Source organism: Stigmatopora nigra, chromosome 14, assembly GCF_051989575.1.
Source record: "Stigmatopora nigra isolate UIUO_SnigA chromosome 14, RoL_Snig_1.1, whole genome shotgun sequence".
Classification (NCBI taxonomy): Eukaryota; Metazoa; Chordata; class Actinopteri; order Syngnathiformes; family Syngnathidae; genus Stigmatopora; species Stigmatopora nigra.
In genome coordinates this window covers 5,399,020-5,423,561 of record NC_135521.1, presented here as the reverse complement: position 1 = coordinate 5,423,561, position 24,542 = coordinate 5,399,020, and the positions used below count along the sequence as shown (strand labels likewise).

The 24,542-nt window shown below is 46.4% G+C and overlaps 2 protein-coding genes and 1 long non-coding RNA gene across 9 annotated transcripts in view; 1 reads left to right on the top strand and 2 right to left on the bottom strand.

Moving 5' to 3' along the window:
* The window catches only part of LOC144207225 (uncharacterized), a 7,587-nt gene extending 7,478 nt beyond the window's left edge, over positions 1–109 (top strand). For both annotated transcript variants that reach the window (XR_013328606.1, XR_013328607.1), the window contains one exon: positions 35–109. This is a non-coding gene — a long non-coding RNA (uncharacterized LOC144207225). The remainder of the gene's footprint in view (positions 1–34) is intronic.
* Positions 1–21,079, bottom strand: part of LOC144207223 (transcription factor COE3) — a 22,261-nt gene extending 1,182 nt beyond the window's left edge. The window contains exons 1-17 of one of the 5 annotated variants that reach the window (XM_077732557.1): positions 20,932–21,079; positions 18,981–19,150; positions 18,515–18,639; positions 16,045–16,201; positions 15,522–15,585; positions 15,387–15,442; positions 13,815–13,888; positions 12,924–12,992; positions 8,620–8,701; positions 8,428–8,545; positions 7,677–7,807; positions 7,239–7,365; positions 5,526–5,614; positions 1,157–1,222; positions 936–1,080; positions 574–759; positions 131–244 (exon numbers count right to left, since the gene is read on the bottom strand). In XM_077732557.1, coding sequence (XP_077588683.1) covers positions 131–244; positions 574–759; positions 936–1,080; positions 1,157–1,222; positions 5,526–5,614; positions 7,239–7,365; positions 7,677–7,807; positions 8,428–8,545; positions 8,620–8,701; positions 12,924–12,992; positions 13,815–13,888; positions 15,387–15,442; positions 15,522–15,585; positions 16,045–16,201; positions 18,515–18,639; positions 18,981–19,150; positions 20,932–20,941 — 1,783 coding nt within the window. In that variant the 5' untranslated portion in view covers positions 20,942–21,079. Of the gene's footprint in view, positions 1–130; positions 245–573; positions 760–935; positions 1,081–1,156; positions 1,223–5,525; positions 5,615–7,238; positions 7,366–7,676; positions 7,811–8,427; positions 8,546–8,619; positions 8,702–12,923; positions 12,993–13,814; positions 13,889–15,386; positions 15,443–15,521; positions 15,586–16,044; positions 16,202–18,514; positions 19,151–20,931 lie in introns of those variants that run through there. The other 4 variants (XM_077732559.1, XM_077732560.1, XM_077732558.1 and 1 more) reach the window with 4 other exon arrangements.
* ccdc69 (coiled-coil domain containing 69) lies at positions 20,267–24,542 on the bottom strand. Of its 2 annotated transcripts, none has more exons than XM_077732563.1 (9): positions 24,264–24,538; positions 23,501–23,549; positions 23,015–23,202; positions 22,852–22,939; positions 22,550–22,623; positions 22,223–22,303; positions 22,011–22,130; positions 21,845–21,942; positions 20,267–21,133 (listed from the first exon to the last, which is right to left on the bottom strand). In XM_077732563.1, exons 1-9 carry the CDS (start codon positions 24,282–24,284, stop codon positions 20,938–20,940), a joined length of 915 nt encoding a protein of 304 aa, XP_077588689.1. In that variant the 5' UTR covers positions 24,285–24,538; the 3' UTR covers positions 20,267–20,937. The 2 variants fall into 2 exon arrangements, with proteins under 2 accessions (XP_077588689.1, XP_077588690.1); XM_077732564.1 differs by lacking the exon at positions 20,267–21,133 and adding an exon at positions 21,159–21,628 and having other exon boundaries at positions 24,264–24,542.

The window sequence follows — 24,542 nt, the reverse complement described above, 5'->3', positions numbered from 1 at the left end:
GGCTACATTATGTTTTATTTTTTTTTTTTTACAGCGCAGGTGAAAGAAGCAAAAAAACCCTGTGGCTTAAGACCCTGCCCAAGTTATGGATCAACTCTCGACTCTGAAAGTCGTGGTGGTGGGGGCTCACCCTGGAGGCTGCTGCCATTGCCGGAGCCCCGGGCGGGGGGCGGGGAACTCTGCGGCCGCACCACGGGGGCGAAGGCGCTCTTCTGTTTAGTGGCGGGAGAGAAAGAGCGCACGCCTACGAGAGCGGAAAAGCAGAGGAAGACCACGGGTCAGGAAGGCGGAAGCGTGCTAGGGGTGGGCGGGCTGGTGTCACGGCAAAGTTGATCCATAACTTGACCAAAGCCATATTATTATCGCTTGGGGCCAACACGTTAAATTGCCCTCATTGGTGTTGGAGGTATGCGCAATATGTACTCTTCACGGATGCCCTACCCAACATGGCCGCTAACTCGTGTTGTCTAAATCAGTGTTCTGCTGTCAATTTCAGGGAATTTAGTAGAATGCCACCCCAAGGTGGTCAACGTTGGCTGAGATCTGGTGTTAACCAAAAGATCGGCATCTTACCGGCGTAAGCCGAGTTGGCGGCGCTGCCGCCGTTGATGAAGCCGGGCGAGGCGGGCACGCTCAGGTTGCTCATGGCACTGGCGTAGCCGTTGATGGACGATGTGATGCTGTTGTAGTTGGTCTGCTGCGGCGTGGAGCTGGGCGCGTAACCGCGAGGCGAAACGCTGCTGGAGCTCCGGGAGTAACCTGCCAGAGACCAAGCCAACGGTCACAAAATGGCTTCCCCGGCCCGTGTGGCCTTTGACCGCAAGCACTCACAATCCAAAATACGTTGCACACACACACACAACTCTTTGGCCACGCACGCGGAGCTACAAAAGGGCAGGGATTGTTTGAATTTTTAGGTCGCTCGGCGTCCTCACCCTGGTCGGCCTGCGAGGCCTCGGATATGTTGCCGAAGGAATTGACCCCCATCATTCCCGAATGCGCCGGCAGATGCCCGTGGCCGCGGGGGACGCCGCTGTACAGCACCTCTGTCAGGTCGGCCGCTCGTTTCAGGATCATATCCTGGCGTCGGCCGGGGTCAGAGGTCAGTCAAAGGCCACCCGAGTGGCCATTGGTTCCACTCCGCGGCTCCACTCACCTGGTTATTGTGCGGCATGCCGTAGAGCGCCTCCACCAGATCGGCCGCTCGCTTTAGCAGGACTTCCTGTCGGGGAAAAGGGTAGGAGACAAAAAAAGCAAACTCATTTGGCTTACCATCGATCCGGCATGTCGGAAACATGCAGCGTGTACGTTCGTCTCCAGATTACGGTGTATTTGAGGCTTTTCTTCCCCCCCCACTGATGCCTATACTACTAAATGATTGCTGTGTCGTCTGTCATTTGGCTCTTGGCATCATTTTTTTTTTTCATCCGTGTGGCCAAGTCCCGGAGGAAAAGAAGCGGGAAGGTGGAGGCCTCTGCTGGCCTTCCCTTGGGTATTGCAGCCCCTCTTCCGAGGGCTGAGCTGACTGACGGAATGAGCCGGTGGCTCCCGTCCAAAGCTGTGCCGCACGGCCTAATTTTCCACGCGGCCGTTCGGCCTTTGTGAGCCATCATTGAAATGGCAGCAAACTTTACACTGGATATTTTCCCCATTCCATTCAAATCAAAAGAGCTAAAAGCAAGAGAAAGGGTGTAACGTAGCTCAAACAAAAGTGCGCTTTCCAAAAGTCATCGTTTAGATGCTGGTGTCTTGCAGCTTGTCACTTGTCAGGTCTATAGTGGGCCAGTTGGTGCCAAGTAAAGAGGTGTAACCCAAGGAGTAGAGCATCTACTCACCATGTGAAAGATAGTTCATTCGAAACCATCTTGCAACTGGTCACTTTTCAAGTGAATTGAAAATGTAGGAGTCCAGTTGATGCCAAACAAGGAGGTGATTTGGGCACGTAGCTCAAGCAGTAAGTGGCCGCTCACCATGTATAAGGTAGTTGGTCTGAATTCAGCAACCAACGAATGTCGACAACCAATGTGGAGAATGCCACCAAGGACCCCTCCCCCAAGTGTCTTTCTGTCATCCCAAGGTGCCTAACTGAATAAGTCATCAGTGGTGAATGAAGCCCGTTTCCTTGAATAAAAGCTTCCAATGACCATGTATAAGTAGGGCACTAGTTGGTGTAGTGGCAGGCTCACCTACCTTCCACCGGTCATCCCAGTCAGGAAACATTTTTCCCCTTAAATAAAGTCAACAGTTTGTGGTCAAGACTTTCCAATAATGAAAAAGTTAAGCTTAATTAACTTTTCCCACTCTAAGATACAATAAAGTACCGAGTATAATCTGGGAGTGAAATGTACCAAAGCAACAAATACTACTGCCTACTCTCACAGGGTGGTGGCACAGTGGATAAGTCATCAGTCTACCACCTCTGTGGTCCTGGGTTCAAATCCTAGTGCATGCAAAGATTTTCCAAATATTATTCAGTTAAAAGAATAAGTTCTAATGCCTAAGTGGTTAAGTCTATAAGTCTTCAGTGGTGAAAGAAGTATTTTGTCAAAAAAATGACTAAGTGTTTCACCCATTTTCCTTGGATAAAACGTTTCAACATGTATGTGTATGTAGAGATAAATGTACAAGTACATACTACAGTTTTCTCTCACAGGTTGGTGGCCTTGTGGTTAAGTCTTCCGTCTTCCACATCTGTGGACCTGGGTTAAAATCCAAGTGCAGGCAAATATTTTCTCACTTTTATTCAGGTAAATGAAAGAGATGAGTGTCCAAGTACTACTGCCTACTCTCACTGGGTGGTGGCCCAGTGGATAAGTCATCAGTCTACCACCTCTGTGGTCCATGGTTCGAATCCAAGTGCCGGCAAATATTTTCCCAATACTATTATTCAGTTAAAGGAATAAGTTCTAATGCCTAAGTGTTTAAGTGTATAAGTCTTCAGTGGTGGATGAAGCATTTTGTCCAAAAAATGACTAAGTGTTTCAGGTAAACAAAAGAGGTAAAAGTATAAGTACTACCACTTTCTCGCACTGGGTGGTGGCCCAGTGGCTAAGTCATCAGTCTGCCACCTCTGTGGTCAATGGTTCGAATCCAAGTGCAGGCAAATATTTTCCCAATACTATTATTCAGTTAAAAGAATAAGTTCTAATGCCTAAGTGTTTAAGTGTATAGGTCTTCAGTGGTGGATGAAGCATTTTGTGAAAAAAATGACTAAGTGTTTCACCCAGTTTCCTTGGATAAAACGTTTCAACACCTATGTATAAGTGGGGCACGAGTTGGTGTAGTGGGTTGCACACTCGCCTTTGCACGGAGAGAACGTGAGTTCGCTTCCCGGTGTCAGCGGTTCACTGACCAAGCAAGCGGTCGAGGGTCGGCCGAAGGCCGACCCGAGAACGCCTTTCGCACAGACAGGCCCTTCAACTGTCTTCCGAACTGCCGAAGGCAGTTCGGAATATAACCTTTTGCTGAAAAGTATGACTAAGTGTTTAATATAAATTAAAAAGATTTTTCTTTTTTTTTTCCCCTTCTTCTTATTCCATTGACCAATTCTTCTTTCCAACTATTTTCAGCCAAACGACGGCAGCGAGAATCGAACCCAGGTCTCCCAGACGGGAGTCCAGTGATCTAACCTCTGCGCCAATCAAGTGACTACACTTTTCTTTGTAATCATTTGAGTATTTTTAGAAGAAGTCCACAGAAACAACCAAGTGAAAAAGTGTCCGAACCGGGAATCGATCCCAGGTCTCCCGGACGGGAGTCCAGTGCACTAACCTCTGCGCCACCAAGTGACTACACTTTCCTTAGTAATCATTTGAGTGTCTTGACAAGAAGTACACAGAAACAACAAAGTGAAAATGTGTCTGAACCGGGACTCGAACCTAGGTCCCCCAGACAGAAGTCCAGTGAACTAACCTCTGCGCCACAAAGGCCACACTTAACTTTGGAAAGTCTTGACTACACATGGTTGTTTGTATTTAAGGGGAAAATGATTCCCAAGCAGGATTGGAAGCACACCTGCCCACGTGGCAGTCAGGCGACTGAACCAGTGTACACCATGAAATGGCCACACTTGACTTTGTCATTATTGGAAAGTTGGTCACTTAGCTGTATCTTGCAACTTGTCCCTTTTCAAACAGAAATGTAGTGGGGGAGTTGGGTTGGGCATTTAGCTAAAACAGTAGAGCACATGCTCACCACGCAAAAGGTAGTCGGTTTGATGCCTTTTGAAGGTGTAAAAAGATGTTGAGTGAGCGAGCGAGCGCGCGCCAAGCCTCTTCTCCCCTTCCTCTCCTTTCCTTTCCCTTCCCATCATCAGGCAGTTGAAAAGGATTGGACGACGGCGGCTGGTGATTTATCTTAGTTAAGAGCTGTCTGATGACTCCTCCTCGCCCTGATCGTTCCTTTCCCCCACCTCATTAAGACCTCCGCACGAGGAAAAAGAGAAGGAGGAGCTTACAGGGTGGGTGTGCTTTGTTTATGGCTGTGTTGGGAATCCCCCCGGCAATTTCCCACCACTTCCTCGCTTAACGTATCCCACAATGCATCTTCAATTCCCAAAGAATTGGCGTGGGCATTTAATGCTCTTTTGCTCCCCAAACTTTCACCTTGACATGTTTTGGTCACTTCATGTACATTTGGGATCATTTTTGAACACTTCCTATTCATTCCTGTACATTTATGGTCATTGCCAGGTCACTTCCTGTTGACTTTGTGGATTTTGGCGAGGCAATTGGGAAGCGTCAACCCGGGCGACAGAACATTTCCCCACCCGTCGGCACGTGAGATGAAGACCAAGGCATAAATATTCATGGGCGACGAGGCGACGGCGACCGGTCGCTCGGTCGTTGGGCGATTAGCATCAATTTCCAAAGAAAGCGCTTTGGCGGCGTGTCGCCGTTTGATGAATGACTTCAATTTGGCGCCCGCGTGCGTCCGCCTTCGCGGCGCGTCTACCCTCGTCGCCGACAAAGGCAATCTGCTGCCCGCCTCCGCAATAGCGCTCGCCGTCAACTTTCACCCCACGCCGCCTCCTTTTAAACGGAGAGGCGTCAAACTGCTGCCCAGATTCGGCCGGCCCTCCGCCTCATTTAATATAAAATGATCAAATCAAATGTATCTACTGTGGTGGTGGGGGCGGGGGGTTTACCCCACTTCCTGCCTATTGTCGGTGGGGATAGGCTGTGGCACCCCCGCGAACCTCACAGGGAAAACGAATGGATGAATGTCAAATTTCACCAAAAATTCCTGCATATTAACTGATTTTAACAATATAGATTTAAAAATAAAAAAACTAAATTGTATTAAACCTATTTTTAAAAAAATAAAATACATCTAAAATTGGCAAAATAATAGTGCGTTAACAGAGTATCTTTCACACCTAATTATGGTTTTAAAAAATAAGAAATCAATTTTTAAATTGAAGTATTTTTCAATGTGAACCAATCTGAACCACAAATGTGGCATAATGTACAGCAAGTGACTTTCAAGGGAAGCTTTTTCAGTGGCATTAGCAGAATTTGACTGACCTTTGGTAACCTCTCGGGGTCGCCGGGGTGGCGTGGGATGACCTTCTGTAACCTCTGGAAGCCGTAGTCGATGGTGGGCTCGTTCAAAGCTGCCGCACAGACAGACGCAAGGAAGGAAGGAAGGAAGGAAGCATTAACGGAGACGCACGGCCAAACGACTCCCCGCTAATTCCCATCTTCGGTGGGGAAAAAAAAGGAGCGCTCCCACTCCATTAATCATATAACGCTGTCAAATTTGACTTTGGGGACAATTTGTCAGAGGGTCTTTGTCGGCGTTAGCGCTTGTAGCCGCTAACCGTGATTGACAGCCGGTGCATTGGGAGGCGGGCGGGCGCCGGGCGGGCGGCCTTCATGAATAGCGAGCGAGCGGACGGCTATTAGCATTAGAACAATATTTGTTTGCCTGGGGCCCGAAGACGCTAAATCTAATTTGTCGCAGGCGGAGACGAGAGGCGGCAAAACGGGGAGCAAAAATAAAGAAATAAAAATGGCAAAAAGACGACCGGGCTGACAACGCCGCCTCGGATTCCAAGGCGCCACACCACCCGTCGACGACGTGATCCCACCGGGACTTTTTGCGCAAAACAATCAAGCCCCTTCCCAAAATGCATTTCCTGTGGGCTGGCCCCCGCAGCCGGCAAGGTGACCCCCGTCTGAAAGGCGGGCTTAAATTATGGGAACCGCCCTAAGACGTCCAATTGGAGCCTGTGGCCATCAAAAACCTGCTCTATCGTACGGAGCGGAAATCAAGTGCCAGAGAACGGGCGGCTCACCACGCATTTCTCGGCCTCTTTCCGATCAGCCACGGCCCCCCCGGTGAGTAATTGGTCACGGCGTCGGGATTGGCCGTGGGCGCCCTTCGCGCCGCTTCTCGCAGGCGGACGTTTCGTCCACTTGGTTAAGTCGTTCGTCCCCGTAAAGCGCCTCGATGGCGGCGCGGTCACGTCCCTCCCCGCCACGCCAATTTGCCGTCTCCCGACGATGCGGGCCAGCCTCCGGAGCACATTTGGCGAGCGGCGTCGGACGCCATTTTCGGCCCTTGGCCGCTCCATCTCGCCGATTGGCCGGCAAGGCGGCGTCCGTTTGGCACCGTTCCCGATGGGTCTTCAATTTGAAAGTCATTTCCTTTTAATTTTGGTCTTTTGGATCTTCTTGCCGATTTTGGGGCATTTCCAGGTCCCTTCCTATTGATTTTTAGCTCTGTTGCTTTGGTGCAGTTCCACCTTACTTTCTGTTGAATTCAAATGTATTTGGGGGGATTTCCTGTTGATTTCAGGGCTGTTGATATCGGCGCGTTACTAGCCATCGAATTTGGCTAACTTCAAGTCAATTCCCTCCCGACTAGATATTTCCGTCACTAGATTTATCAGACGTTGCCGTCGACATGGAAAGGTGCGAAAGACAAACGCTAATTATCGGTCGGCAGCCTAAAATGCTCTCGCGGAAGGCGCTAATTAGCCGGCGTTAACTCCCGAGGAACGCGAGGCGGCGCGTCCCCACAGAGGGGAGGTCCCGTCGGGCCGTCCATCAAAAGCCCGCTTCAAAGAAAGGCGCCCCCACTTTATGTTGGCACCGTCGGCGCCAGCAAAAATGGCGGTTCTATCGGAGGCCCGTTCTTACGGCGTGTGCTGACATTTACTTATGGGGCTTTGCGCCACCTTCGAGGACTTGGGTGCCATTGTCGGTAAAAAAATAAATGAAAAAGAGTCTCACCCGTGTAGACGAAGCGGCCCGGCGCTCCTTTGCAGAACTGTTTGGACTTGTAGGACAGCGTGACCTCCACCACGCCGGGAATGTGACGAGGGGGTGTCTGGACGCGGATGGCGTGCGGCGTGATCAGCTGCGGGAAAAACAAAAAAAGAGACCAGGCGTTAATGGCGAGCGGTGCTCACAAATGCAACGACGGACGATGTCATTCCTACTCACTATTACATGCTTTGCTTTGGAAAGGACTGCAAGTTTTAGGGTCACCAAATTTCAACTTTTGGTCACTAACGGGTCACTTTCTGTTCATTTTGGGCTATATTCAGCCAGCTAATTTACAAATGATTTTCGGGTCACTTTCTGTTCATTTTGGGGCCTGTTCGTTATGTTGATTGTGGGGTACTAACTTTAGTTTTTTGCTGTTTTGGACTCTGAGACGTGTCTCACCTCACTCCACACCAGCATGGTCCCAAAGACCACCTGCAGGCCGTCAAAGAAGTTGTCCCCGATGAGGATGACGGTGGCGCCCCCCGTGGTCCAACCTTCGCTGGGGCTGATGGCTTTGATGCACGGTGTGGCTGCTTTGGTTCAAGTCAGGTCGGGTCAGGTAGGACACACAAAGACACACATGCCAATTCAATACATTTGCCAGCCAGTGTTTTTTTTCCCCCAAAGTATCCTCAGTTTTTGCTCAATCGCTGCCAGTTTCTCCCAAGTTGAAATAAATCGGATGTCTTTGACCATTAAATATATATTTGTCGCTACTTTGGACCACTGGCAGTATTTGTTGTCTATAGAGGCACCCCAAAATAAAGACTGTCGGATCATCACCGAGACATTTGGAGCCCCCCCTTTCGCCCTCCCTCTCGTCTCGACGGCAAAGCCAAAGACGCCGGCTCATCAAAGTCTTTTGAGCGGCCTGCCACGAAAGTAGCGCCTTCCACAAAAGGCGGCCGGCCGGGCGCCTCGACGCCAATCTGTCCGCCGGCGATTCTTCCCGGGACCACCTTGACGCCGTCCGCGTCCTTTCATCTGCTTCCCCCCCACGGCCCAAAAAAATGGACCAACATCTGTCGCTGTCTTTTATCAGACTTTTGCCGGCCCGTCTGGCGGGAACCCGGCACTCACACACCTTCTCGCTAGTTGTCAAAAACAGGGAATTGATGTCCAAATCAGTTGGGCCCGCCCACATTCTTACCTTCGGAGGGGTCTAGGCGGCGCGCGCGGCGTCCGTGCTTGGAGTTGTTGTGGACAAACATATTGTCGGAGACGGACAGTACGTGGCCGTCCACGTTGACCGTGGTGGAAACCACCACCTGTCCACAGAAAAAAATAATATTTAAAAAATGTCGAACGGTTGGCGACATGTGGCGTGGTGGGCGGGGCTCACCTGGAAACGTCTCATGTCTCGGGGGTTTCCGGCATTCTTCAAACAGTTCTGGTTACACTTGAGGAAGAACTTGAGGAAGAACCTGCCCACACACACACACAAACTTTTTGGCTTAATAAGGACTTAAAGTGCAAAAAGTGATTGGCTGAGGAGCTTATGCTCATAAAAATGTCATTTATGCATTCGGGGTCAGAAGGGGGCACAAGTTGGATTTTTACAAGCGTTCCAAAAAGGCATGATGGGAAACAATGAGCTTGGATTCAGATTATGAGCAGTGGCAGGGCAAAATCAATAACCGTAAAGATTTTTTGGTTAAAAAAAAAAAAAAACAACCCTTGGTAATTTTTCTACCTTCGCGAGACACACAAAAGCGATTGGTCGCAGTCGAGGCAGGAGCGCAAGACAAAAGTGAAAAGAATAACAAGGAGTGTGACTACTTTTGGCGCTCAAACAAGGATACTACAAATGTAAAAAAGGGCTGCGTTTTGTTTTGCTGTGGATTCTTCAAAAAGGGATGCCCATTCCTTGGTTGCCCTTAAATCCACTTCCTTCCTTCCACCAACATTTCATCATTAAACGACACATTTTCACGCAAAAACGCTGGATTGCTTGTTGATAAAGAGAAGGAATCATGATGCAAAGATTACATAGTCAATGTAATTGACTCCTTCCTTTGAAGTCGCATCAGCACGTATACACACACACACACACACACACACACGCAGCAAACTTAGCGAGTTGGCACGCGAGCATTTTTTGCAGCGTGCGTGTTTTTTAGCAGGCCATTTTAACGCTCTCTGCTTCCCTCCATCTGTTTGCCGCCGCGCTGGCGCCGACGGAGCGGCGGTCAGCGTCAAGGTTGACGCCGACCGGCCGCCGCCACCGCCATCTGGCCCGACCTTGGACGGCGTTCCAAAAACACTGGCGCTCTGGGTCCGCTCACAAAAAATCAGGGTCAGGTGTCACAAAATGTTCAGTTCAACTCAGCTCAAAATCAATACAATTTCATTTTTTAAAATGTAAAACAATTCAATGATATGCTGTTGAACTGCAGTGCTGAACAAAAAAAATTATGTCAGCTCTTTCAGTTCAGAGGGATTGGACACCATTTCAAGCAAAATGACCGCCGGTCCATGAGAGAGACGGCGGATGTTAAAAAGAAGTGTCGAAAAGGAGGGCCAGCTCGCAGCTGGACGGCGCCGTGCGTCGTCTCTGGCGTCCCGCCCGACCCGTTAGCGTCCGCGCTGACGCGGAGGTGCGACAGCGACGGCGCCACCTCCGCTTCGCCGTGGACGCTGACGGCGCGGCGACTAAAAAAAACAAAAAAATGGTGTCGAGCAAAACGCTAGCACGCTGTCAACCATCGCCACGCATATGGCGAGGAGTTAAAAATAAAGGTGATGCGCACCATTAGCATACGTGAAGACACTTTCCCACGGAGATGAGCATGCGCCTCTGGAATCCTCATTTGCCGCCATTGACGCGGCCCCCCGTCAGTTACGTTGGCCTGGACATCCGGCGCCGTTAATGGCGGCTGGCCGGAGAGTTAACAATCAAGTCAAGTGGCGCAAAAATAGGCAAAAGTTACAGAAAGTATGGGGGTGAAAAAAGGCAAATCTTCCCCAGAAACGCCATCCACCAGTTAGCAGGTGTTCTTTTAAGGCCTAGCGGGTAATGTCGCCCCCGGGTGCGCTTTGGGCCGCCGCCGCCATCCGTGCGAGCGGAGACGCCGCGCTGCCAAACTCCGCCCCCCAACCCCGTTTGCGAGTCCGGTGGGTGTCGCCCCGCCCCTCGCTTCCAGCCACTTTAACGACCCGAAGTCACACTGACCTTCAAAGCACGACGACGCCGACGTTGGTCGCCGTGGCTAATCACGACAAAACCGGGCGCCATGCAAAGGAATTTAACAAGTGGCGGCTAAAAATCAACGGAAGTGAGTCACAAAATGTAAAGAGTCCCAGTAATGGCCTCAAATCATCAAGAAGTGGCCCAAAATGGCTTCAAGTTGGGGCGGCCATGTTGGTAGGGGCAGACATTCTCATCAAAGTCAATGCATTGGGACAGAAAGAGTAAAAAAGTCTCTAGTTTCTGTAACGATGTGACTAACCAAATAACGCTTTTGGGGTTCCCGCGCCGCGATTGGCCGACCGAAGCGACCGGGTGACGTCAGCTGTAATTTTGGCCCGGTCTCATTCCTCAAAGTGACAGGTCGCTTGCCGTTGCAACGACCAAAAAAAAAAGGCCACCTATTCTCCAATAGACCCTCACTCGAATTAATTTGTCAAGCTTCTGCAGGAATAAGACGTTCACCTTGAAAACTCCAATTACCAATGAAAAAGAAAAAAAACTGAAAAGACATTCCCACAAAATCCACTTTTTTACTTGGACTGGCTATAACAACGTGACAGCCACGCGTGCAAGGCTATTAAACCAAGGCGGACCGGTCGCTGGCCAAAAAACACAACGCCAACTCGCCTGAGAAATAGACACGGAAGCCAGCTAGGAATTTGTCAATGGCATATTTATGCCTCTAAATCCACAGAAAGTCACCTACAAAACAGGTATGCACTTAGGAATGCCCCAAATTTAGCTGGAAGTCAACTTGGGGCATTTTTACATGACTTACTGTCAATACGGACTCACTAGTCTCCTAGTCATTTATAGGCAGTCACCTCTCATCGATATCCAGTCACCTGCCTGCTGTTAATTTGGGGGCATTTATGGACCACAACCTGTGGGCTCAATTCCTTTGAATTTTGGGACCAAAATTGCATAACGTAGAAGCATCAACTTTTCCCACATTCCGCATTTAAACTATAATAGCCATGTGAAATTTTTTGGAACGGAAAATATTTGTGGTGTGTGACAAAAAAGGCTGCCCACTGCTAACACCAGCCCCTAAATGTCTTGCGCCTTCCGTCTCTCCTTTCTAAACCGCGTCTCACAGGCCGCCATGTATATGTCAAAATCAATAGTGTCATCATGTGCGCCTGCCTCCTCTTTCTCTTTATCATTTTCATCACCCTGCAACTGTCTGGTATCCGCCCCCATCATATGGTATCACATCACGGGATTTTCGCTGGCTGCCGCCTGCCTTCGCATGCCTGAATCTTATTTCACACGCGCACACGCGCACACACACACAAGAAAAGAAAACACAAACATGCCTCCAAACGCTTTAAAATGCTGGGATTTTCAATTTTGTTTTCAAAATGGTAGCAAATGCTAAAAATTCCATTTGATACGCAGCATATTTAATCAGTAGCGGTACAAATCATACTCTACGGTCCAATTTGGGGGCGATAAACAAAAAAGGCAAAGCATTCAAACGGATTTGGTGCCAATGGAACCGCAAATACAATAAAAAAATACCTTGGGTTCTTATTTCTTTTTTTATGTTGTATTTCTGTGTCGTTGAACACATTTTAGCACGGTGACAAGAGTAGTGCAAGCAGAGGTCAAAGGTCGGACGTCACCCGGGCTCCTCGGAGCCCCGACGCCCGACACTCGACTTCAATGGATGTCCCGCGCTACGCTAATTGCTAATCTTTGCGGCAATAAAAGCCAGGCATGGCACGCAAGCACGCACGTCCGGGGCGCTTTTCGGGCTGAACCTTTGACTTCCTGTCTGGCGCCAGCGAGCGCGTGTCACATTGATTTACTGGAAATGTCTTTACTGTAGCTCGGACAATATCATTTGCATGATAGCTGGCTAAACGCCAGCGCGTGCCGGCCGTAAATCCTTCTATCTTTAACAGCCACTAAAATGCAGAGAAACAACCAGTGGCCGTAAATCAGCCACACGGCACCCCGACGCCGTGCGTGCCGACCGGCGCTAGCCGACTTGGCTAAATTGTTATGGCGAGACGCCGACTCTCTTCGGAATTCAAGGCTAACGTTCACGATGGCACCAAAATCACGTTTTTTGGGGGGCTGTGGTCGAGAATCATTTTATTTTCCATTGGCTAAAACATTTCTATCTTTCAACATGCTACATATTTTCAATCCAAAACAGACAGGAAGGCCCAAACAATATCAGAAAGTGAGCAAAAATAACCGGAATGCCTGAAATCAGCAGGAAATGAGCAAAAAGTGACCCAGAAATGGCGCCAAATCCATAGGAAGTGGCCTTGGAGCGCCCCAAAAGCAACAGCAGGCCCTTTTACTGCCTCAAATGTTCCTTCCTTCATTTTTCTGCCAACTCTCCCACTTGAAACGCCAATGAGGTAAGGTAACAGATAGCTAAGGTATCTTGAACAACGACTGGACACCCGGTCGAAAAAGTGAGAATGGGCGTGGCCTACCTGTCAATGATGACGGGGTCAGAAGGGGTCTCATTTCGATTTCCACAGCTTTTTTTGTCACAACAGCGACTGGGGAGAAAACAACACGCACATTATTATGTACATCCAGTGGCACTATTTTATCTGTAAACAAAACTCACATTTAACAATATGTATTGGCAATTATAACAATACATCATTATAAACTGTCTTACTTTTTTCAGCATAAAGTACATTTAAAAAAAAAATATTAGAAACTAGATGATAAAATTGAAAGAAAAGTAGCCGTTTATTTTTCATCTCTAAAAAAAGATGACTTATAGTCCAATGTTTACTGATAAGCAGTTCAACAAAGACTATCTTATTTCTGTTAATCAACTTTTGGAGGACAGAAATCTGTTTTGTGGATTTATTTGATAATGATGAGTTGTCAATAAGTGGGTCCATTCCAAAAATAATTGCAATTCCGCCAAAACAAATCACGAGCCATTCTGTCCTTCTTTTTGTCTTGGGACGAGGGTGCCGCCCTTTTTTTTCTTCTACCAGGCTGCCAAGGGGGTCTGTTAGCGTAGCATCTTGGCCTAATTGAGAAAATAATTGTTGAGGGGCCTCACGCTGTCCTCATGCAACATGAATGCGGTCAAAGCGTGCGCGCCTTCGCGTCTCGCCGTCGCCATTAGCCAAAGTTCCAGGAGACCAATTAGCGGTGCCACCACCCCCAGCCCCCGGGACACCCTCTCCCGGAAGACCAAAACAAACGCGCGCCTCGGCTAATGAGTCTCCCCCATCGGCCGGGCCGGCGTAGGTACACAAACGCTTTCGGGGCGCGCGACCCGATTGGCTGAGGAGTTGTCGCCCGCCTGATTAAAAATGAACACTGCGGTACATGCTAATACGTGTCTGGGTCCGTACCTGCACATGATCTCGTGCGTGAGCAGAACGCGACACATTTCCGGGTTCTTGTCTTGTCCCTCGTAGAGAATGGCCTGTGGCAAAAAAAGGCAAAAAGTCAAGTAAAAGAGCAACAGTTTGCCTTAACGTAGCCCGATTCAATGCAGAATAATTGCGATCGCCGTTAGCGTCGGGGTTTGGCTAGCGAATAGCATTAAGTGCTAACTGGTCGGTTGGCTCGTTATGGGGAAGCTAAAATGTCAAGCATCCCTGAGGACAAAATAAATGGCAGATAGGGTGGGGGTGAAAAAAATCATTTAACCCTTTATAGGGCTCTTGATGAAATACTAAGAATTAAAAAAAGAAACAGACAAAAAAAGCTGGTGTGAAATGAGGAATAAGGAATTTGGATGTGAGCCAAAAATGTTCCAAAATAAACAGAAAATTCCCTGAAATAACAATAGGAAGTGACAAAATAATGCCCCGGACCCAAATGTTGGCGAAAATGAACAGGTAGTCAGACAGAAATGACCCATAATCAACAGCAAGTTGAGACTAAAATAGACAGGAGCTTTTCTATAAATGGCTTAATACCAACTGGCAATGACCTAGGAATGGCCTCAAAATTAACAGGTGACCCAAAAACAACAAAAATTAACCCTGAAAGTCCAATTGAAATGACTCAATATCAAGAGAAATGAAGTGACCCAAAATGAAAAGAATGTCTACTTAAGAGCTAATATCCGTAGAAAGTGAGCCAGAAAGGTCCTAAAATCATAGATGAATCCAAAAGGATTGGACGCCTCACTAGTCCATCTAGTATGAACTGATCGTTGGATCGTTAGCATGTCGTACGTGCCGACAATTTCTCAATCAAGTGTGTGTGCGTGTGTGTGAGGAGGCAGACAAGCGTAGACGCACTCAGTGTGAGCTTGTTTAACCGCCAGTCAATGAAGCCGATTCACCGGGGGGCTCGTGAGGGGCTTTCATCGATCGCCGGCGACTCCAGCCGACCTGTCTGTCTGTCAGCGCCACGAGCACAACGCCGGCGTGTCGCCGTGCGAAGATTATCGAGCGCCGGCGGCCGCGCCACACCTCCCCGCCCGCGATCGATGACCGACACGCCGACAGCGCCGCGGGGGGCGCGCCCGTTCGTATATGTGCCAGCTTTTTTTTCATTTTAGTGTTTTGTCGCTGTAGTACCACTGCGGCAGCCGGGTGGCAGTACTGAGCCGAGGAAAGTTTGGGATTTATTCGGATATTGGCGACCGCTAGGTATTTTTGGAAAACGTCCAATAATCATTGTGCGGTCAATGGGTTTATCACTAGACACGTCTAATCCATTTGAAGCTTAGGCAAAAATTTGAAGGGGTTGCAATAAGAGAAGGGTGAAGGGAATCGGTTAAAATAAATATAAGAATACACAGGGATTTGTGCAGCCGTTTGAGTTAAAAAAAAAAAAAAAAAAGACTGATGGGATTGGAGAGAAATGGAAAAAAACGACAGCTTGAACAAGTGATGATGTCATCACAGTGCGCCAGGTGAGTGCACACATGAACAGGCAATGGCATCATCACGACGCGCCAGGCTCACCTGCTTGGTCATGGAGTCGATGAGGCGGACGTAAAGGTCCTGTTCCGTCCTGATGCCTGTGACGAAAAAAGCGTGAGAAACGGCACGGCGTCGAGCGGACGCGCCGAGGCTCCCTCCAGGGACGCTCGCCCTCACCGTTACTGTAGAGGAGTTGTAACCTGTAATGGATTCCGTTGTTGGTCTTCTCGCCATTGTACTCCTGGGGAGCAAAAGGACACCCGCGTCAAGAATTAAAAAGACCAAAATGGCCACCACCAAAATGGCCTCAAGGTGGCCATGTTGGGAGGGTCAACGTTCCAATTAAAGCCACGACATTAAAATGCAACCATAACCACCTTATTTTAAAGAGATTTTCTATCAAGATCAATGGGAAGTTAACAGGATTTGCCTCAGGGCTGCCACTGTCGGAACGACACATCCAAACCATCTGAAGTGGGAGGCCTGACAGCAAATCGGATGTCTCTCAATGATAAAAAAAATACAGCAGGGGGCTCCTTCTTTCATGGCAGCCATGTTGGGTTAAAACTACAGCACCAGCTCGTTTTTTTACCACTTTTTTCTAGTAGAATGGATGAGGTCATTTTATTGACCTATCGGCGCAACACTGGTAGTAACCCGGCTGGAGAGAAAATGAAAAGTGAGGACGACGCTGGCCCACCTTGTCTTTCTCCACAAAGTCCATATAGGATGTCCTCTCAATCTCCACCGGCTGCCCCTGGCGGTCGTAAAGCGCCAGGACGAAATGGAAGAAGTTGGACTTCCTCAGGTTGGACGGTGGCTGCTTCTCAAAGTGGGCACGAGCCAGGGCCACACCACTGAAACACAAACACCAGCATCAACAGCTTGTAGTATCAAACATAGTATTTAGCACAAATAACCCGTTGAAAATGTTAGTATGGTTTTATGCACGCATAAGTAGGCCTGAATGAAATTGCCCAAAAACATTTACATTAAACAAAATAATATTCTGTCATAACTGACAAGTTCATCGCTTTCCTTTTTCCAATTAGAAAATTGCAGATAAAACACACAATAAAATGTGAATATGTGCTTGATATGTAAATAAATTTAACAATACACACACGCAAATCAACAATAAATGACTAAAATAAACAACGATTGAAATCTCTCACAAACGTATGAGTTGCGTGTGTGTGTGCGTGTATGAGTACATATAAAATGGTGTGGTCCAGAGTCATTAGTTGTTAATTGCGGCATGACCGTGGCCACTCTAGCGAGGGGCGTGGCCTAATTAGAAATCACATGCCCCATTAACTCTTTGGCTGACACCAAAGGCGCTAAACGTCCAATCCATTTGAAGTGGGAGGGCAGGCATTCTAATTTTATTATTTATCCACCTGTTGATGGCGATAAATTGCAAGGATTACAATTTTGTACGTACTATCCGTTTTTTTTTTAGTATTGATATTAAATTCTTATTTTGTTAGTTCCTTTACAATAACAACGAAATGTCTTATTTTGGAAAAATGACACGATCTACTGGTTGTGTGAGTTTTTTTACTCAAATAATTACAGAAAATGTCTTATTTTGAAAAAGGTTGCTCACTGTAAAATATCTTTTTTTTGAAAAACAAACAATTCCTGCTGTTTGATTTTTTTTCTTTTTGACATTGGAGTTTAAATTTGTTTTTTTTTGTTTATTCCTAAACAGCATTAGATGCCACCAAATCTTATTTTGAAGAAATAAACAAGGATTTGCTGTTGAATTGACTAGGAAAGGATTTATCTTTCTATTTTCTAATGGATATGATTAGCCAGCTTCTGTTTTTTTTAAAGGACTCTGACATTTTGGTGGGGGGTTGGAGGCAAATGTGACAATGGCGGAGCACTCCACTTGTGCACCGTGTCAATTGCCCGCGTGTCCGCGCTTGCACGAACCGCGCTCAGCACAAAAAGATATTTAATTTGTCACCGCGACACCGTTTTGGACGTCCATTTTAAATTACGGACGGCGCTCGACGTTCAATTTGGACGGGGCCCAATGCAGGTGGGCTCATTGGTCCCTCCCATTCCAAACAGCACAGCCAGTCCTCACACTTTAGACCAAATGGACGTCTATTGTTGTCAAGGGCAGGCAATTAGTTTCATGCTCTAAAATGACATCATCAAATCCAATTTAAAAAAATAATTATCTTTAAACGTTATTGGGGGGGCCGTAAACAGAGAACATTTCTGTGTGGAGTCATTTTCATTTGGCTTGATTAGAATTTCATTAAATTTAGAGTTGTATTTGTACAATAAAAGATTTATGCTAATGACTTACAATAAACATAATTGAGACATTACAGGAGTTTGTTTTTCATCTGAATGAGTTTTCAAGTATGAATAATATAATAGTTTAAGTAATTGGGGAGAGTTGTAGATACCATTTAGTACAAACAGATATGTGATTTTTTAAGTATATATAATCTATAATATATCTTAGTGTCAAACAACTAGTAACTAATTATTGGTTACACAGCATGTTTTAATCAAGTTTTATCACTAGTGTGTTTTGTTGTTTTTACACAATTACAATTGGGTACAATTTGATTTAATAATAAATGGAGAATTGGATCATTTTAACTGAGACCACATGTTTAGTGTTTTTGTCCATTATAGTGATATAACCATATTTTCATTGTACTGTTGTTAGGCTATTTTTATTTGAGAGGGAAATCTCAAGCATAACACGAAAAGAAAAAATGTTAGATTCTAATATTGGTACTGTTATTTTAAAATACATTAAATACAAATAAGCTACTTGCGTTATTAAGCCTTACATACTCTCTTTATTTTCTTCCTTTGGACTTTTGTCAATCATCCTTTACATTTTTTAAAGTACAGTCAATCCAAAAAATGTTTGTTTTTTTAACAGAAGCAAACAAAAATCCAATTTTAGCGTGAAGTGAATTAAGACTGACGACAGAGTTATTAGTATAAAAATGCTAAAAGTTGAGGCGATGGGCAAAAGGCAGATTACGGCGGTTCCCGCACCAGCAAAAAAGCCAAGCCATTTTTGATCTACGTGATCAGGATTTTTGCTTGGATTTCCCTTTGGGATCCCACCACCGAAAAAAAGCAGGCGCTTTGCAATTGTGTCAAAAGACAAGGAAGGAGCCACCCACCTTTGCGCGGCGGCGTTGGCGTCCAAGATCCCCTGGCCGGCCATCCAGGAGCGCACGGGGGTCATGCCGGTGGGGAGCGGCTCCTCTTTCATGCTCACGCTCAGACCCCCCCGCGGGAGCCCATCCTGGATGGAGAACATCACGCGTTAATCCGGAGCGGGACCCGGCCGGCCCGGGGTCCTGAAGGCGAGATCCTTCTTCCGCCCTCACCCCCCTCCGCGGACCCCCCGCCGGACCTCCCCTCGGAGTCGAGTGCGTGGAAAGAACTCGGAGGAGCACCGGGGCGGGGCGGCTGGGGCGTCCCGGGGGGGCGGGACCAGACGGGACCGGACGGGGGCAGAGGAGCCGGCGAGCCAAAAAGTCCGGCAGGACGCGGAAAAGGCCTTTGATCAAACGCCGCTCGCCTTCAAAAGGAGCTGGCAGTACGAGGGAGACGAATAGGCGGCGCGGAAGGTCGCTCACTCACTCGCTGGCTCGCCAAAAGAACGGCCGCGCTCTTGACGGCGTCCCGCAGGAGGGCCCCTTCTCCTCCTTCCTTCGGATCTCCCGCGGGACCCCCGGGGGGCGTGGCCGGCCGGTCCCCGCGTTCCCATTGGCCGCCCGCTCCGGCGACGTCATCCGCTCCGGCCGGCGTGCCTGTGTGCGAGGAAAAGGAAAAAAAGAGAAAAGAAAAAAATCAGATGACATTTTCCAAGCTTTCATTGTCAACAGACATTTTAGAGCGTATTGACATCCAATCCATTGCTTTGGATTTTTGCGCATTTATACCAGAAAATACAAAAATGCCACATCCCATTAACGTTATATATATATATACTCGTATATTAACCTCGTACGATTCCGACAAAATGGCCCAAAAACTCCCTCAAGAATTTACAATGCCATCATTCATTTCTAACAGACATTTGAAAAAAAAAAAACTCTTCAAATACCCCCAAAATTAACAGGGGATTAAAAAATAAAAAGTATACATTAAGTGACCAAAACATGCCCTAAAATCAACAGGGGAGTCATGATGTCAGAATTCAAAAGAATTTTTGCGCCAACTAGTCCCCACTCTACCAAATATAGCGACGCTTTGAATTTGGTGGCTTAGGTGAATTTATGCGGTCTAAACCCAATTCTGATTTCATTTTTTGTTTCAATAATTTAGGTCTTCGTATTACTTTCCATCACTCCTTTTGCCTCGCAAACAAAAGAAAAATACATTATAACAAAAACTCATTTAATAGCTTTCAATGAGAACTGGAATTAATAAAAAAAAATACATATAGTATTTATCTTTAATTTTAAAAAAATGCTGTTAAGTCCTTTTTGGGCTGATTTATTTTCCCTTTGCCAATTCTTGAGAAATAAAAGGGTTTTGGATGAATTCTTAGGTCGAGATAATTTATTTATTCGAGTTATTTTAAAGGTGTTCTATTTGGCAAGAAGTTTTCGAGCAATGGGATGTTTAAAAAGGGGGATTTCCTGCTACGCTAACTCCCTCTGTGGGCAAAAAGAGGTACAACACTCTTATATCCAAATGTTGCATAAAATGCCTTCAGATTGGAGTAAAATTAAATTCCAAACGCTAACAAAATTACTATTTAGAATACCCGTAACTATTTTATTTTAATTAGTGGGGTTGCATTTTAAACCGATCCAAAATTGTAATGAAGACGCATGTACCGTAAAAAAATGCTGTTTTAAATAAGACCATTTTTAAATAAAGGAAAAAAAGATAAAAGAAAAGACAAACTCAAAAGAAAGTCCAAATCTGGCAAAGTTTAGTTGTTAGAAACCCTCCCCAAAAGTAGACACACGTGAGAAAAAAAAAAGTGCAAGTGCGTGACAACATTTGTCAAAAACACATCTTTGGTAAAGAAAATGATGAAGGCAGGATCATGTGTCAAAACTAAATTAAAAAAAAAACTACGTTTGTCATCGATGAATCAGAATTTGTTTTTAGACTTTTTACTGTCATTTAAAATTGGATTAATTTGAATATTATTTGGTTCAACATTTCCCTTTGAATTTTTTCTTGATTCAATCTTTACTTTTTAAATGTAACAATGTGCAATTGACGTTTTAAAATGAAAATATTCATAGAATTACAGAAATGTCTATATGCTATGATTTCAATTTAGATATGTATATACGTATTTTAGATTGTACTTATCTTCTACATCAAGTAGTTTCAATTTCTCCTCATTTCCTGACTTCCTGGACTTTTTATTGATTTAATTTTGACACACGTGCACCTCCATGTAAAATGACCTGAAAAAAAATACGCGATCAAGAAAATAATAAAACACGAAAACAAAATCTCAACATTAACAGGAAATTCTCTCTGTAAAGCAAAAAGAAACTCGACTAGAAGCTTCAACGGAAGCTACACGCTAACACGTTAACACGACCGGTGTCAGTAAACTCACAATGACTCATTTAGACACGCCCACAAGCCGAGCGACGCCACGTGACTCCTCGGGGTCCGGCGTGGTCGGGGGAGGGGCCTGGCCGGCGTCGCCGTGGCAGAATTTGAAGAGCAGCTGCTCTTTCTCCCTGGTCAAGGCCTCGTTGAGCAAACGCAGACGCTCACGGGAGGCGCACGCCTCCTCGCGCTCTGCACACGCCCGCCTAAACCGCAAAGGTAGCCATCAGTTCATCGCTTCCATTCTTTTCGGCGGCGACGGTCATAAGGAATTGGACGCTGACAAAAAGATCACCATTCCCACTCACTCCTCCCGGTTCGAAGGAATCGGGCATCTGTCGTTGTGGATGGCGGTCTACGCGTTCATTTTGAGGGATGCCGGGGGTCGCTTACTTGTACATTTTGGACAACTTTTGGTCAATTTTGGGGCATTTCACCATCGCTTTCTGTTGGTTTCAGGTCAATTCCTGTTGGTTTCGAGGTATTTCTAGCAGAATTCCCAGGTTGATGGTGGGACATTTCTGTGTCACTTCCTATTGACTTTGAGTACTTTCTGATCAGTTTGGGGGAAATTCCAGGTAACTTGCATCACTTCCCGTTGATTTTAGGGCATTTGCGGGTCACTCTGTTCATTGGTCACTCCCTATAGGTTTTGGGTCACTTTGTGATGAACATTTGGGGAAAATTGCAAATAACTTCTCCTACAAAATGGTTATTTTTGGTCAATAAGGATGTTTTTGTGTGGTCAAAATAATGACCCCTAATAGTGAAAATGTTAGTCATAAAATAACAATGTTTTGCTATTGATGTCATATGGAAAACTATTTTTTTAGAGTTAAAAATTGGAGTTGTATTGCGTTGGTAGTAAACTAGCAAGGATTGACGTCACCACTCACGTGCGTGCGCGGCTCACTTACTTGAGGAAGCTTTGATTTTTGTCCAGCCGTACTTTCAAGTCTTCGTTCTCCCGCACGTTTTGCAGCAGTCGGGCCTCCGCGCAGGATTTCTCCTCCGCCTGAAAGCCACAGAAGCGTTTTGGGAGGGCGCGGGCGCACGATGGAACCACGGCGTGGCGCTCCTCACCAGCTCTCCCATGCGTCCCAAGCGCTCGTTCAACTCTCGGAGGCGTTCGCTCTTCATCTCGATGACGAACAGCAAGGACTCCTGCTCCGACTCCCAGAATGCACCTGGGCTGCCGTGTGCCTGAATCCAAGGGACGATCAGTCGCCGCCGACCTCCCGCTTAAAATGGATTGGACGTCTAGCGTGGTCAAAGGCGCCCAGGGGGCCGCTTACCTTAAGGTTGCGGAGGAGATCGCACTTGAAGGTGGACTCTTGGACACGCCTCTTGAGGTGGTTGTAATGCTCAAGCTCCGCCTTCAAGCACGGGCAGCCGCACAAAAAATAAAAAACATTAATCGATGGCCTTTCTAATCGTGGACACAGATCATTTGGAGATGGTTAAATTGGATAAAATCATTTTTTGGCAAATAGTCTTGTAATTTTTACTTTTTAAATTAAAAAAGCAGTAATACATTCAAAATATGTCTTTTTTGGCTTAATCTTCTCTTTTGTCATTAAACATATTTTTATAAAATAAAAAAGTATATACACGAAGGTCACCTTCAAGGCATTCTCCCTCGTCCGAAACGACTCTGTCAGCTGAACTTTGACCTCCTTGTGATCTCGCTCCACCTCTGACGAAGACATAGACACACCGTTAATTATTATGATTGCCAATCATTCAACACCCATTAAACAACTTTACCATTCACTCCACAAAAAATACCATAGAAGAGAACTTGCAGAAAGTAACTCCAAATCAGAAATGCCCTAAAATCAACTTTTTGGGCTTGCCAACCAAAAGGACATTGACAACCCCAACTTGGATACATTTCCATTTTTTGGACAACCCGAGTAAATACCGTGCATGTGTTGCTGGTGGCGCAGCTCGGTTTGCTGTCGCTGCTGTTGATGAACGGCGTCCAGGCGAGCGCTGGTCTCCATCTTGACCTGTTCACAAAAGGCAAAGAGTTCCGACATTAGCGGTCCGTCGGTCCGGCCGGCGGCGACGCCACCCCTCCCGACCTGGTCGACGATGGCGAGCACCAGCGCGCAGGCTTCCTCGTGGGCGTGCTCCTTGAGGAACTCCGCCCTCTCGTCGCCAGCCAAGAGCGTTTCCTTCAGGATCTTCAGCTGCCCTTCCAAGCTGGCCAGGCGCTTTTCTGCCGCCGTCGCGGCGGCCGCCGCCGAGCTAACGCGCCGCACGCGCTTGGCTTAGGGATGTCAGGTATACATTTATACAAAATGGCCGCCACTTCTACCGATTCTCTATTTAATTTGGATGTTTTGCAACAAAATGTCATGTTTCATTTACATGTTTTATAAAAACCTTTGACTGAAAGCCAAAGAAAATGGAAAATATTCAGATTTATTTTTTTGTTACTTTAATTTGAAAAAAAGATTATTGCCTATAATTACTTTGAGATGAACAGTACATTATACCTATTGTATAAAAAGATAATAAATGTACCATGTTGAAATTTAGGGGGGGAAAGAAAAAGAGCAAATAACCTCCATCTTGCCGGCAAGCGTCCTTCTCGTCTTTCTTGCTTTTCTTGTGCTGCGCCAAAACAGAGCCACACATTTTAATTTGGCAAAAAACGTTCAAACCAATCGAGCTAAAGTTGCTTTTTGGGCTTGTGCGACTTTGACTGCGAAAAATAAGGTATGTTTGTATGCGATTATTCTGCCAAAATTTCAAGGGTCACTTAAGTGACAAAGGGAATTTCATGAATACACAAAAAGAACAATTGTCTGACTGGATGTTTGTAATATTAAAGGAGCAGTGATTACATTTTGAGGTCATGGGATCAAAGATCAAAGGCCGATAAAAGTAGTTATATTGGTAATATGAAAATGAGTGATTAATTGATTACATTGATGGCATTGGTCACAATCCAAATGGTGTCGTGAGGTCAAAGGTCATTTTCAAATGATTGCATGCCGTCAATGGCTTTGAACGATTAGCATTCAAAGCTAAATCTCAAAATTTGACATCTGTGGTTGTCAAAAACTAACACAGGCAGTTATTTTTTACATTGCAGTCAAGGGTAGTGAATTTATTTGAGTCCAAAACTCAAGCGAGAATGACCTCATTGTAGGGTGTCGAAGAATGTTTGGTGTCGAAGAATGTTTGGTCGATCGCCGAATCGTGAACAGATGTGCACCGCGCGAATTCAAGTCCGGGCGCGTTTAGGAGTTCTTCGGCACGTGAACAACGCTTCAACGTTTACAAAATGTTCGACTTTCAAAGTGGGGTCGCGTGGGGGCTCACCTTGCTGTGACGGCAGCCCATGGCGTCCGTAGGGCCTCGCTTTAGACGCTTCCTTCTCGGGAGACTTTCAAAAGAGACAGAAGAAAGTTGAGGCGGCCAGCTGAGGGGCGTCCGGCGTGATTGGCTGGTGCGTTTGGGGACGCAGCGGCCGTAACTTTTAGAATGATTTTACGACACCCCGAGGCTTTTTTAAGGACACACATGACAGAAATTGCAAGAAATTTGGTGTGCTTTGATTCGTGTGGAACATGAATCCTCTGATAAGGACTTTTCTTGCAC